Source organism: Leptonotus elevatus, chromosome 8 (assembly GCF_054856555.1).
Source record: "Leptonotus elevatus isolate MCC_2025b chromosome 8, RoL_Lele_1.0, whole genome shotgun sequence".
In the NCBI taxonomy this organism is placed as follows: Eukaryota; Metazoa; Chordata; class Actinopteri; order Syngnathiformes; family Syngnathidae; genus Leptonotus; species Leptonotus elevatus.
Genome location: NC_141246.1, coordinates 2,806,415 through 2,822,032, shown reverse-complemented (window position 1 = coordinate 2,822,032; position 15,618 = coordinate 2,806,415). Strand labels below are relative to the sequence as shown.

General features: G+C 42.3%; 1 protein-coding gene across 1 annotated transcript in view; it reads right to left on the bottom strand.

The window, feature by feature from the left end:
* Nucleotides 1–15,618, bottom strand: part of slit1b (slit homolog 1b (Drosophila)) — a 36,205-nt gene extending 20,587 nt beyond the window's left edge. The window contains exons 1-14 of the mRNA XM_086083714.1: nt 15,256–15,618; nt 10,077–10,148; nt 9,703–9,774; nt 8,941–9,012; nt 6,325–6,396; nt 6,178–6,249; nt 6,015–6,086; nt 4,018–4,181; nt 3,742–3,889; nt 2,237–2,308; nt 1,838–1,909; nt 1,391–1,462; nt 847–990; nt 355–518 (exon numbers count right to left, since the gene is read on the bottom strand). Of these exons, the coding sequence (XP_085939840.1) occupies nt 355–518; nt 847–990; nt 1,391–1,462; nt 1,838–1,909; nt 2,237–2,308; nt 3,742–3,889; nt 4,018–4,181; nt 6,015–6,086; nt 6,178–6,249; nt 6,325–6,396; nt 8,941–9,012; nt 9,703–9,774; nt 10,077–10,148; nt 15,256–15,458 (1,471 nt within the window). The 5' untranslated portion in view covers nt 15,459–15,618. The remainder of the gene's footprint in view (nt 1–354; nt 519–846; nt 991–1,390; nt 1,463–1,837; nt 1,910–2,236; nt 2,309–3,741; nt 3,890–4,017; nt 4,182–6,014; nt 6,087–6,177; nt 6,250–6,324; nt 6,397–8,940; nt 9,013–9,702; nt 9,775–10,076; nt 10,149–15,255) is intronic.

Here is a 15,618-nt window from a genome sequence, read left to right as displayed (position 1 = left end):
AAAATGTGAAGAGAAAGAAAAGTCGGTCAAGAAGCAAGAATAAATTCATCAGTCAACTGATCCGAAAGCATTGATCCTTTGTGTGTGATTAAAGCTTTTGACCAGCAGGGGCGCTGTTGTGCTGTTGGCTAGTATTCAGTCTAATTAACTCCGACATGCTGTATGTATACATTAATATATTATGTTGGTTTGAAAAAAAAGAAAAGAACATAGATTATTAAATAAACTATCATTTTTAACAGTATACAGTATAAAAAAACTGATGATAAAAGAACATAAAGCTCATTTTCTCATTAATGGATCAAGGAAATGTCAAATGTCCTCACGCACACACACACACACACACAGACTGACCGGAGCATCGGAACTTGCTGCTTTTAATCTGTGCGATGCGTTTGTTGGCGAGGCGTCGCGGGCTGGCGCAGCGCGCCCCGCTGGTCTCGATGGGGTTTGCGCGGAGGAAGTCAGCGAGCCACTTGACGTTACAGTCGCACACGAAGGGGTTGTGGGCCAGGTGGCTGATGGGAAACCACAAATTTAAAAAAACAATACAGTCGAGCATTTGACTTATGAGCTGCAGTTGGTCGTCTTAGCCGCCAGGGGGCAGTATAATATTTACAAAATAAATAAATAAGACGGACTCTTCTGAGCTCAGTAAGCTAAGGTCATATTTGTCATTTTTAGCAGAGGTTAAAAATAGATATGCCTGTGAGCTATTGTTATATTATCTGTTTACATGTGTAAGTTATTTTATTTCTTTTTTTTTTTTTTTGACAGCAATCTTAACCGGGAAAGGCCATCAAAGTCGAATTGTACAAATAAAGCACGTGCGCGTGCAGGCCTCACAGCGTCTGGATGCCGTGCAGCGAGCTGAAGGTTCCTTTGGCCAAACTTTGGATCTTGTTGTCGTACAGCGACAACAGCGCCAAACTCTCCAGATCCTTGAAGGCCGACGCACGCACGCAGTGGATCTTGTTGGCGTTCAGTAACCTGCAGGAGGGCAGCGCACGTCACACGAAAAAAAATCACAATCTAAGGTGGGGAAAATGTAGTCACGCTGTGCTTATTAACCCATTGGGCTCCATAATGGATAATTGCGTTGACCTCACTTATTATTTTGGGGACCGTTTTAGCTGGATTGACGCAAAAGTAACGAAACTTCCGACGGGACTTTTGTCTGATTCAGTTTACGTGGCGGGCTAAAGCAAATCATGTGTTCTTCTAAAGGATTTACCCAAATTGCAAACTGACTAAAGATTTTTTATTTATTTTTTTTTAATCACAAATTTAAAATATATTTCATTATATTGATCAAATCTACAAAGTATTTGTACTAGCGACACCCGATATTCATCCAGTGAAATCCAAAGAAGGAAGTACGTCCACTTACAGCAGCTCCAGGGAGGTCAGGCCGTCAAACACGCCGGCGGGAAGCTCCGTTATCTTGTTGCCGTACAAAACCCTGCACAAAAAGCATGCAAACACATGACCATGTGATCACGACTGCCGAACGACTGCATAGATTGAAAAAAAAAAAAAGTATTGGAAAAAAAAAAAGTATTGCGTAATAAAGTAGACCACAAATCCATAACAACTGACTATACTATATTTAAAAGGAAGCAAAACATATTTCCGGTAAAATTATGGTTAGATGAAAGATGTAGTTTGTTTTCTTTCTTTTTTAAAGCATTTATATATTTAATATATTTTTTCATTAACGACATTTAAAAAAAAAAAATTTTTTTTTTGCTATTTTGTTCATTCCACACATGACAATGATAGGTGACCACATGTGGAAAAAAAATATGGCCATGACCACAATGTGAGTGTTACTGACAAGGAGTTGAGGGCTTTGAGGCCGTGAAAAGCATCCGGCGCAATCTCTGATATTTGGTTGTTACTCAGGTCTCTGCAATACAAAAGACACACAAACATATTAAAAAACAAATGCATAAATCAATAAAACGTATGGACAGAAAGTATTTCAATATGCAAGTATTAGTATCAAATGTAATTATTAGGAAGTATTTAAACATGTTAAACATACACAAGTTAAACAAACACACACTTTTTATTATTATTTTGCTATTTTGTTTAAAAAATAATAATCCAAAAAAAAAAAAAAAAAAAAAAAAATTAATAATAATAATCCTGACTCGCGTTCGGAACAAACCGTTTTGACTTTTTTATTTTTACTACAAATTTGTCCCACCTGGACACGCACGGACGGACTCACATTCGCCGGAGCTTCTTGTAGGAGGTGAAGGCACCTGGAGGAACAGACTTGATGCCATTTTGCTCCAGACGACTGAAAGATAAAAATAGAAGAATCATTTTTAAAATTTTAGCCCACAAAGCAAGTTTCACTGAGCAACATAACATTTGGTGGACATGGAAGTCTGCCATTTTGTTTTGAAGCGGGTATTTTTAGGCTCATTTTTTTCGTTTAAGAAATTCAGCTCCACTTGGCAACGTGAAACTAGGGCGCCATCTAGTGTAGGGGGTGCCAAATTGCACAAAAAAAAAAAAAAGAAGCTTAAAAATAATAATTTCCCCCCAAAAACTTTTCCCAATGAAAAGGTTCAAGCCCTCAGGTCCTGCATTAAGAAAGCGGCGAAAGGAGGAGGAGGAAAAACGGGTGGAGGCACGTATGTCAATCAATCATCATTGTCTATAAAAAAAAATAAACGTGAAAATAGCATTAGCTTCTTAGCTTGCTTGTAACTTGTTTAGTCCTCCATTGCAGCCAAAGCTTGCTGCCTTTAAAATCAATGAAATCAATTAATTTATGCAAGATAAGAATTGCGTGCTGGTTTAATGTAAACAAATATATAGTAAAGGCATCCCTTTTTTTTTTTTTTTGTTGTCTGTGAAATTTGGTATTTAGGGTGTGATGTGCTATTACATCATATATATTGATGAGTTATTAACATTGTTTTTTAGTTTTAATTTATATTTTAGCCGTTTTGGATTTAGTTATAGCAGTATAGCTCAATGAATAGAATTGTATTTTTATCTGTGTTATTTTCATGAGAGAAAGGGCAACGGGTTTATTCCATTTGCTATCTTTAAGGGAGTTTTTGTCTGGGGCCGGTCTCTGCCGGTCGGAAGAGGGGAGTCACAGGCTTATTATTATTGTTTTTCTCTAATCTGATTTATACCCATGGGAACAGATTCTCTTGTATTCACTGAGTTGTAATCAAATGTACTGTGGGCTGATGGGTGGAGACTTTTCTATGGACCCACTTTTCAATAAATAAGGATGTGCCGGAGAGCCTGACACACAACCTGATGGAACACGGCTTCAGTGTCGTCAGTTTTTGTCATCAGAAGCTTCTGATAATTATTTACCTTTGCAAAGGGACTTCTTCACCAGGATCTCACCATTCAGTTAATTGAACACGCAAAGAGTACAATACTTAATATTGTCTACTCTAACAATATCTACATATTTTATTTATTTATTTTGCTGTGCGTGGGGGGGGGGGGGGGGTCTACAATCTGCACTTTCGCCTCGGGCACCAAATCACTTAGAGCCCTGTTGGCAGGCATGTCTATCATGCGTAGACTTACAAAAAAAGAAGCCATGCCTGAAAAGACACAGAAAATCTGTCATTTTAGTGTAAAAATGGCTCATCTGGGATTACTTAAAAACAAATCCCTAGAGATTTCGTCCTATTTTCAAGCACATATCGGGCCACTAGAAAGACACTTTTCGTGGCGTGAAATGTTTTTCCTCACATCTCTGTCATGGCCTCGGGGAGGTGTGCGGGGATGGCGGTGAGGCCTCGTCCCCGGCAGTCCACGATGCCGTTGCTGCACGAGCACATGGGCGGACACGAGCCGGACGCCAGGCTGCACGGCTGCACGAAGGCGCTGCCGCCGTGGCCTGCGAGCAAGCACGCGCACAAAGCGGACGGGAAGAGGAAGGCGGAGAATGAAACGATTTTTATAGTCCGCAGGGCAAGTCAGAATTGGGAGACGCTGGCCTTTCCGCGATTGTAGCATATTTTTTACCCGAGCAGGCCAAGTCGCTCTTGCGCAGCTCGGCCAGGTTGAGTCCTCTGAGGGCGGGCGGGGCGCCGCACTGGGTGTAAAGGCCCAACGCAGGTCGCTGTCGCAGCCACGGGGACAACCAGGCCAGGTGACAGTCGCAGCGCAGAGAGTTGGAGTGAAGGCGGCTGTGGAAGAAGAAGATGAGAACGAGAAACGAGAAAAACGTACGCGAAGGCAGCGTGCGCCAAGCGTGGCCTGCGGGCCACGTGCTGCGTTCTTGAGTCAGGCCCTCCGGCCATTCATATAATAATAATGATGTCGCATTTGTTCAATTAAAGCTGACAGCAAAAAAAAAATAAAAAATATTGCAGGACTTTCTGATGCATTTACACTGCTGCCAAATCGGAGTCAGATCTGGATCAAATCTGCTTTATAACTAAACGGCTACAGGTCAAATGTTACCCGCACAATTGACACCGATATGTATCGTGTGAGATCAAATTCAATTGGACTTTATTTGTTTTTTTGTGAAAATGAATGAATGGATGTTTAAAATGTCTATTAAATCTGTATCCAATCCGGACTAAATATTAGGGGTGTGCCAAAAAAAATCGAATTTCACAAGAAGCGCGATTCTCATTTAGTACAATCTAGAATCGATTTTAAATGTCCCAAAATTCCATCCATCCATCCATCCATCCATCCATTTTCTGTACCGCTTGTCCTCACAAGGGTCGCGGGGGTTGCTGGAGCCTATCCCAGCTGGCTTCGGGCAGTAGGCGGGGTACACCCTGAACTGGTTGCCAGCCAATCGCAGGGCACACAGAGACGAACAACCATACTCACAATCGCACCTATGGACAATTTGGAGTGTCCAATTCACCTGCCATGCATGTTTTTGGAATGTGGGAGGAAACCGGAGTACCCGGAGAAAACCCACGCAAGCACGGGGAGAACATGCAAACTCCACCCAGGAAGGCCGAAGCCCGGACTCGATCTCACAACCTTTGCACTGGGAGGCGGTCGTGCTAACCAGTCAGCCACCGTGCCGCCCTGTCCCAAAATTGATTTTACTTAAATTATTTTACACTGTCCTCCCTTTGTTTGTGTGTGCCTTTATTGGGAGTGCTGTTCATGTTGTACCCGATTTGGCCGCTTAGGGGCAGTGTGGTCCCACGTGGTCTGATACACTGTTAAGTTGTAGCCACATTAGAGAGTAGAAGGAAAAAGTCACGATTAAGTTATTCCAATAAAAATGACTTTTTTTGCAGTGTGGAGCCGTTCTTTTGAGTGATAAAAGTGCCGCGAGTGGCGCGCTAATTAGCATTAGCGAGTCAGACTGGAGTAGATCATTACGATTCATCGAACATCTATAAATTGAAGCAAAAATCTTTGTCAATCAAATCATTTTGAATCGAAAATCGTTCTCAATCGAAAATCGATTCCGAATCGAATCGCAGGCCCAAAAATCGGAATCGAATCGTGAGACGTTCAAAGATTCCCACCCCTACTAAATATATCTTAATTTAACAGCAAAAGGTCAAGTTTCATCCAAATGTGATAAAAAAAAAAAATCTTTTTTTTTTTCTTTCTTTTATTTCTTTTATTTCTTTATATTCTATGTATCTATATCAAATGTGATAACATTTGATATAGATACATAGAATATAGTGTATGAACATATTCAATCAGATTTGACATGTTATGTTTACAATACTGTTGAATCAGGATCAGATCTGGATCAGATCTGGATCAGATCTGGATCAGATCTGGATCATACTGTGTTTGGTTTTCAGTTGGTAAAATTTAAATGTGACATTTGACACGTACTGTACGTCCTGCGCGTGAACATTTTTAATCCTATTTTACATGCCACGGCGACATCACCGTCAAATCGGATTCAGATCTGGATCAAATTTGGACCCCGCATACGCGACGGCCATTTTACTGAAATTGCTACACGGTTTGTAAATGATTGGACTAAATTCGGTCACGTCTCTTCTACGAAAAAAACTCACAAAGTGCGAAGTTTGGGCATGTGGTTGAAACTGGAGACGGGAATGCTGCTGATGTTGTTGTTGTTCAGCGTCCTGGAGGAGCACGAAGACGGCGACACGCGAACGCGTCACCGCTGGGAAGACACCACGACACTTGAACGCATCCCCAGCAGAACCTACTCACAGTACTTCCAGAGATCGCAACGCTCGGAATGCTCCCTCCTCAATGCAGCTGATGTGGTTCTTGTCCAGCTGGCTGTCAATCAACACAACATCTGGTCAGCCAAACGGCTGAACGGTTTCCTCGGCTTTAATTACTTCATCAACTTACAGATTTTTGAGGTCTGCAGCGCCTCTGAAGGCTCTCCTGGGTATCGCCTGGATGGCGTTTTCGCTGAGGTCGCTGAAATCGCAGAGTTGAGATGGGGGAAGGGGCGGGGCTTACTTTAAAATCTTGGTAGAAGCTTCGAGACTTTTTTTTTTTTCTTTCAAGAAACCGTGCACAGCATGTCAGCTGTTTTGGCTTCAAGCATCCATTTTGGGGAATATTACCAGGAGTATCACAATAACTATCTTGTTCATTATTAGAATTTGTCATTACATGTTCATTCCAATCAAAGCCTACAGCTTCACATCAGGAGCGTAGCCAGAATTTTTTTTATTGGGGTGGCCAGTGTGATTTCGTAATAAATAAATAAATACATACATAAAATCTAATATAATAAATAAAAATAAAATAATAATAATATAAAAACAGTAATAATACAATTAATAACGTTAATAATAATCAATAATAATAATCATAGTCATGAAGAAAAATCACAGATACTAAAATTTGGCCACCCCTGGCCACCATGTAGCTCCGCCCCTGCTTCACATTTAAATATGATGAGATTAGGCCTGGACTGGCACAAAAAAAAAATCGACCCTGGCATTTTGATTTAGGCCTGCTGGCCTGGCCCAGCCCAACTCTTGCCTAACGTGTAGTTCTGCCACTCGAAATGGATTAACGGACTGGTCCCTCCAAAATGTGGGCTCGTCTCTCAGGGTAAAATGTAGGAAATATAATAATTAAAAAGCACTGCATCGACCGCAAAAGAGACCGGCCCACCGGGCATCTGCCCGACTTGCCAGATGGGCCAGTCCAGCCCTGGCTGAGATTCTGCACTTAAAACACGTTCGCAAGGAAAAGGAGGCAAATGGAAATATTATTTTCCATCGACGCCCAACATTAAACATGACGCGAGCGCTCGCTTCTCAGCATTTCCGCATGAGCGCGCGCGCGCGCATGTGATATTGTTTTCATTTCCCAGCACGCGGGCCGGGTCGGGACCGGGTCGGGACCGGGGACGCGACTGCGACCAAAGCAAAACGCCCGAAGACTGTTTAGTCTGCAGAAGACGACCATCAAAAACGACATTGCGAGCTTTTCGCAAGCAGCGTTTTGGACTTGAAACAACCTGGAAAGGAAAATAACTTCAGTGCGGCCACGCACGCGCGCACAAAAACACTCCACCTTGTGATGAAGTCAAGTGTTATTTTTTTTTTACGGCATAAAGTCTGACTCTTGGTTGATATAAAGATGAAAGAAACAGTCAGAAACAAAGCTCGCTCACATGTGACCACCTGCTCGCTTTACAACCTTTCAACTCGAGCTCCGATCCAAACCGCGCCTGCTTTAATGCTTATACTTTCCGCCGGACGCCAACCGGGCTTCAGATACTTGAACTGCGTGCACGAGCGCGACGGGACGACAGTGACACTTGAACGCATCGCCGGCGCTCTTTGCAAACAGCAATGACGCATGGCCGCGCGCGCACGCGCACGCGCAGATATTAAAGATGCTTTCCCAGCAGGTCGTCAAGATTTCCGTTGCCAGGATTCAAGAGGTCAGAAGATGATGTTGACCGGAGCGGGTCACAGCTGGACGTGTGTGTGTGCGTGCGCGCGCGCGCGTGCGCGTGGGGTAATATTTGCTCTCCAGACATGTTTCTTGGGTTAGCCTAGCGCCGTTGCTCTCCTTTATCCCATCTTTTGTGCGCGTGTCAGTGGGTGAGAAAGGTAAACTTTCCCACTTGCTTTGCGCTCTTTCAGAACCTCGCTGCGCTGCTATGAAGGTCACGCACGCACGCACGCACGCACGCACACATGCAACAGACATAGGCGTAATTTACATCATATGTGAAAATACATCTTACAGAAATGATGTTTTTTCAGGGGCCTATACCGATGCCAAATATTAATTATGGAGGCGGATAACCGATGTTTGGAACCAATATTCATTTTCAGTAAAAAAAAAAAAAAAAAAAAAGTAAAAAAATCTTTGAAACAAATGGCAATCTTGACTCTGTTGTAATGTCTGAAAAAAATTTTTTTTTATATTTTTTTCTAACTTTTCAAAATGTAAAAGTTTTTTTTTTAAATCTTAGACAATAGACATCCTTTTGAATTTCTAACAAAATGTTCAGAGAGCTCTCAGGGTTATCAGCACATTTTAAAAAGCGAAATGGAAACGAAACAAGTAAACAGTAATTGTATTTATTTTTATTTTTTTTACAAAATTTAAAAATACCTCAAATCTTAAACTTTCACATTTCTTTGTTTTAATGATGGTTTAATGGTGCAGAAGGTTCCCAGGGTCAGCAGCATCTCTCATAAAGTTAACTGAAATTTTTAAGAAAATAGTTCCCTGAGATTAAAATGTAATTATTAAAATCGGTCGTCAGATTTTTTTTAAAACGGTCGATGCGGATATTGGTCCAATATCGGCGCCCGGTCGACCCCTAACAGAAATGCATTTGGTTCATTACTCGTGGGAAATTCTGCTAATTGTGTGAAAATCTGTGTGTGCGTGTGTACGTGCATTTGCGTACGGGAGAGAAGATTTTGACGTAGGCTTCGGAATAAACAGCGTAAAAATGACAACGTGTAAAGTTTGTGTACTCACAGTCGTGATAAAGCTTCGTTCTTCTGGAACAGAAGTTCCGGAATTTGCGTCAGGCGATTCCTGTTGAGGCGACTGAACGCACACACATGCAAACACACGGTATTGAATAAAACGTAAGAGCGAATGTAAAGAAATAGACGAGTAATGTCAAACCATTAAAAATGTTGAGCTAATTAATCGTACAATATTTTGTAATTAACTCATTCACTCCCAGCCATTTTCACTGAAGCAACCCCCTTTGCTCCCGGCTGTTTGACTAGATTTTGCAAAGCCCACAGAATGTTGTGTCCTATTGCTATAAAAAAAAAACATGGAACCTACCAAAAGAAAGATTAGTCCCTTCTTTCATCAGGAAAAAAAAATTGTATCTGTTTCCGTTTTGCAGCAATTAGCATTAGAATATAGCTAACTTTCATCATTATTCACAAATCTGTTTAGAACATTGGAGAAAGAGCTTTTTTGCAACCTCGCCCTGGTTGATCTCTTATACTCTGCTGCCACCTGTTAGCCGTTTGTAATTACTACCATTGCTTCTTTGCAGTTCAGAGGCTGCATCAAAGCCTTCTGTATACTCTAGCATTAAAAAAATAAAATAATGAAAAATAACGTATAAATACGTCTTTGGGACGTTTAAAACATTTAACATAAAACCTATTTATACATTTTTGGGAGCAAAATAGAGTTAAAATAGTCAGTCATCAATGAATTTTGACAGCTCTATCGTGTTGTGTATTTGTGTGCGGTGATGTTGTGCTCACTCACAGTCTTTCCAGATCCTTCATCTCATCTAAAGCGCCTCGCTCCACCTCTCGGATTTGGTTCTCCATTAAGTGACTGGCACGCACACACGCACAAAGAAACACAAACACACTGTTGGTAAATATGTATATGGTATACGGACAATCCAAAATTGTGAATGCTCCAAAAAAAAAAAACGCTGTGGTGACATTTGGGGCAACGTTACACGGTCTCGCCATCGACGCTTGAGGGCACCAGTGACGCCGACACCGGTTAGCGCCTTTGGACGTATCATGTGACGACATTCCCGCATTGCCGCGGTGGGAAATGAAGCTACGGAAGACACGCGGGAAGAAAGAGACACAATTCCACCAAAGAGGAAAAAACGGAGCACTCACAGCACTCGCAGATGCTTGAGGCCGGAAAAGTCCGACTTGGTGATGACGGTCAGGTTGTTCCCGTTCAGATCCCTGCGAGACAAAAAATGGGATGATGTCATACTTCCCACAATGCTCTTGTGGCGGAGGTAAGCGGAGCCTGCTGAGTGTGTATTCGTGTGTGACCTTGCCCTGTACTGATGATGATGATGATGATGATGATGATGATGATGATGATGATGATGATGATGATGATGATGATGATGGTGTGTGTGTGTGTACAGTATGTAGTACCCCTGCCCCCCCCACACAACCCCCCCCCCCCACAAAAAAAGAAAAACTGCAGTTCGAGTGGCTGCAGGGACGACAAGTTTTTGTTTTGGGGCGGGAGAAAGACGGCGCGGGTGAGCCAGTCTGGGTGTCATAGTGGGTTGGGGTCAAAGGTCAAATCTGGGAGACACCACACCAGCCTACGCGGCCCTACGACCAACCTCAAATGTGACAAACAGCTTGTTGAAGCGTAACGTGTCTCTCGAGCACGCAACAGGATTGTAATATTTGTCAGAATTTTTACTTGAATTTTCTTTTTCATATTGAGTTTCTTAATGAGCTTTTAGAGCGGGTTTGTCCGTTTTGGATTCTTTTTTTTATTTCTTAAAAAATGCTTAGTTTAAGAGAAGTTTTTATTAGGATTCGTGTTGGTTTTTGTTTTGTACTCAAAATCACATTTCAAACCATCCACAAATCAACTCGGCAAAATTAACAATTTTCCAATCAAGGCCAAAAAAGTTGTGTATGAAATAAAGAGACGGACCAAAACGTTGGGCATTTTCATGACGAAAATGCTTTTTCTTTTCTTTTTGTGAGTAGTTATTTTTTACTATGATTTTTATTTGTGTTTTAGTAAAGGAAAACCTTTTGTTTAAAGTACCTCTCAAGTGAAAATGAATGACTCGTAAAATTGGCACATCACAGAGAAGAGTGTTATTAGAACCTCTGCTAAATACGAATGATTTGTAAAAAAAAAAAAATAAAAAAAAATATACAAATAAAAAAATATAAACAAGTACATAAAATGAGGCTTCAAAATTGTATAAAAAAAAAAAAAGGTCAATGTTTCCACCGTAGCCAGACAATCAAAAACCACTTCTCCGGCCTGATAACAGAACGACATGTTTGCGCCACAAAAATACCGTTCACCCCCTTAAAGTCTCCCCTGGCTGGAACGCATCCCGCTGTTCAAACTCACCAGTGATGAACGAACCCCTCGTTGCCAGCTGTCGCCCCGGGAATGTTACACGCACACACACGCGCGCACACACACACACACAGATCACTATGCATGCTAATTGGGCTTCATCAAATATGTCTCTAACGACAGCGAAGAAGACGGGTGTGTGTGCGTGTGTGTGTTTTTGTTACATAGTTGGGGCCAACATTTCACAGAGTTGTGGGGCCCACCCGTCCACGTGGGGCCATTTTGCTGGGCCCCACAAGTTTAGACCTCTTTTTGAGGGTCGAGACTTAGTTTTAGAGTTTCGTTTTGAATTGGGTTATGGTTGAAGTTAGGGTAAGGATTATGGGTAGGCAATCGATTTTTGAGGGTTGGGGTTAGGGGGAGGGGCTAGGAAATGCATAATGTCAACGAGATGGCCCCACAAAGGTAGTAAAACAAACCTGTGTGTGTGTGTTCAAACATAGCCTCAAATGCACCTCTGGAGGTCAACTCTGAAACATCTCAGCTTCACTTTGGGAACGACGGAGGGAACGTCACACAGCACTCACCCTTTCACCTTTGCAATCCCCATTTTATCGACCTTCACTATTTCACCACTTCATCATCATCGGCAGCTCATTCCCATCGTGATCATTTTCACCCATTCATAACTCCGCGCCTCATTGCGCTAACCCCAGTTTTAACATTGGTCATCTTTCTTCTTCATCCTTTCACCTCCATCTTAACAATGTTCATCCTTTCATCACCCCACCATCCTAATTTCACCTCTCGGCAATATTCATCCTTTCATCACTTCATCTTCAACGACGCCGTCCTGATCCTTTCACCTCCATCTTAACAATGTTCATCCTTTCATCACCCCACCATCCTAATTTCACCTCTCGGCAATATTCATCCTTTCATCACTTCATCTTCAACGACGCCGTCCTCATCCTTTCACCTCCATCTTAACAATGTTCATCCTTTCATCACCCCACCATCCTAATTTCACCTCTCGGCAATATTCATCCTTTCATCACTTCATCTTCAACGACGCCGTCCTCATCCTTTCACCTCCATCTTAACAATGGTCATCCTTTCATCACCCCACCATCCTAATTTCACCTCTCGGCAATATTCATCCTTTCATCACTTCATCTTCAACGACGCCGTCCTCATCCTTTCACCTCCATCTTAACAATGTTCATCCTTTCATCACCCCACCATCCTAATTTCACCTCTCGGCAATATTCATCCTTTCATCACTTCATCTTCAACGACGCCGTCCTCATCCTTTCACCTCCATCTTAACAATGTTCATCCTTTCATCACCCCACCATCCTAATTTCACCTCTCGGCAATATTCATCCTTTCATCACTTCATCTTCAACGACGCCATCCTCATCCTTTCACCTCCATCTTAACAATGTTCATCCTTTCATCACCCCACCATCCTAATTTCACCTCTCGGCAATATTCATCCTTTCATCACTTCATCTTCAACGACGCCGTCCTCATCCTTTCACATCCATCCAAATAGTCTTCATTTTATTCACCCATGTTTGACCTCTGTGCAAACAATTTTCATCCTTTCACCTTCAGCCGCACGGCACGCGTCACCCTCTAGATTCATCCTTCCACCTCCACTTTTTGCAATCGCAATCCCTCCATACTAATCCTTTCACCTTCTTTGCATCACTCTTGACAATCTTAACTATTTCATCCCTTGGTCATCAGCAGTTCACCGTGTCATCACTCCACTCTCACCCTTTCACACCCATCTCACAATCTTCGTTTGTCTGTGTTCACATTGACGCTGTTCTCGGTGACTCCATGAGCTGCAGTAATATTAGACACCTCTTTGCAGAGGATGAAGAAAATACGCATGCGAGTATTGTGATCATGCCAAACAGCAATTGTCAATGCTATTAGCTAGCATGTAAATGTTGTTTCCCATTGTTTGTTAGCATTGAGCTAGCGGGGTCTTTCTTCGGACAACTTTTTGTTGGTTGTTATGAATACACAAGATAGATTTTATTTTAGTTTGCAATAAGAGATTTCCAATCCTCAAAGTCAACATCCCAGGATGGTCACCGTGGAGCGTAAATGTCAACCCCCCCCCCCCATGAGACGGCTCCGTTCTCCAACAGGTCAACCCTCGCGGCACTTTTTTTTTCTGCCACCATTTTCCCGATGAAGACATCTTCTTGCAGTGACCCGCAACGGAGAAGATGGAGCAGGGAGCGGATAATGTGTGCGCACCCGCATCAATTATTCACACGCACATCCACACACACTGAGTGTTTCCTTATTTATACACCCTGATGTCATCGTTCCTGCTGCAAATAGCTGACGTGGGACGTCGTGGCTGCGTTGGGAATAATTCCCTACGACCGAATCGCTACGTAGTGATTTTTTATATCGTGGACATTCATTTACTGTATCGTGCGAGAAGTGAATAAGTTAAGTCCCCACTCCCGAACGACATCGATTTTTATACGGTCAACGACGTATTTCATTCAACAGCGCTGCCCTGAAACTCAAGTGCATGTATTTTTTTTTATCCTTTGCGAAGAACGACTAATATTACGATGCCTTACCGAGGATCTAAGACATCTCTGTAAATCAGTATATTTGCATTATACTGCCCCCGGTGGCCAAAAGGGCCCACTTGAAGGAGCAGCACAATGTCTGCTGAAGTGAAATAAAAAATGTGGCAGAACTGTTTATTTTTGAATCTGTGTCCTATATTGTACTGTCTAGAAACATTTGAGATAAAAAAATAAATAAAATAAAGCCAAATTGGGTGAAAAAGGAACCGGGTAAAGTAAATGTGATTTTTATTTATTGATTGATTTAACTCAAAAAGTTGGGTCAAATGAAAAACCCATCAAACAACCCAATTTTGCAGGTTTTTGGTTTTGTATAAAATAGCGCACTTTTTTGCATTGTTTTTTTTTTTGTCCAAAAACCCCTTTTGTTACATTGTTACTGTGTGAACCCCAAAAGATGGGTTGGTCACTTTTTGACACAATTACTCCAATGTGTTAAGTTAACTGCAACGCCAAATTTTGAATCCTTTATTTCATGAGTGTAATATTTTTTCCCCCTTTAAAAGCCTGATGTATAGGATCAGATACATTGCACAGATATATTTGGAGAAAAAAAAAAGAAACACCTTATTTTGAAGAACCACTTTGTCAAATTTTGAAGAGGTCAAGGTAAGAATAATTTTTTTTACTCAGACAACATTTAGCAGTTAATGGGGAGGCGCAATTTGAAATGACTCAATGTTTTACAATAAAACGTTTTAAAAGTCAAGGGTATAAAGGTTATGAAACTCTGGATCAATCTTGCGTTATTTTATTTATTTGTTTGGCATTAAACATGCTATCAAGTATTGATTTGACTCCCCCCCCCCACCAAAAAAAAAATCTGGTGATTTATAGCCAATTTTAAAAAATACTAATATCGACCGATTAAATCGGGCGGCCGATTAAACGGCTGGGCCCAAATGCATGACGTCATCCATAGCAAGTTCCTCGCGTCCCAGGATGTGTTTATCGACAAACTAAGCCGAAGTCCTGTTCCTACCAACACTGATGAAAACACCAATCTCCTAGAGCAGGCGTCGGCGCAAAGCCGCAGAAGTGCGTCCGCAGGGCTGCAATGGCACTCAGCATCCACAAACATTCAATTCAGTGCATGCCTCCGAGAATATTAAGCCTTTATCCGTAGCGATTTCAGGTTGTTGAACATTATAATCTTCCGCTTAATATATATTTAAAAAAAAAAAAGAAAAAAAAGAGCAATGATGATGACATTTCCGAATGAACAATACTGAGCTCTTAAAAAAAAATAAAAAAAAAATAAAAATAATAATAATAATAATCTTCCGCTTAAAACGTCCGAGGAAATGAATTTGACACCAAGCGTTCAGCCAGCGTTTTCCAAACTTGTTTTTCAATCTCATGTGTTACTCACAGCCTCTCCGCTCCTCTGGGAATGTTAGTGGGCACGGCGTGGATCCCGAGGCCGTGGCAGTCCACCGTGTTCCCCAGGCAGCTGCAGGGTGCCGGGCAGGCCCGCGCGCCACCTCGGCCCCCCAACACCATCACCAGCACGAGCAGCGCGGGTGGGGACGCGCGCCCGCATCTTCTTGACCTCCCGCTTGTCCCAGCAGGCATCCCGGATGCTCACAAGATGCAGGAGCGCTGCCTTTTCCAGGGAAGTGGACGCACAAGGAAGGAGTTGAGCTCGGACCCCGTCCGGGGTAGGCTTGGGGACAGCCGGGAACCGGGAGCGCAAACCGAGGATGGAGGAGGTCTGCTTGGGTTCGAGTGCTCC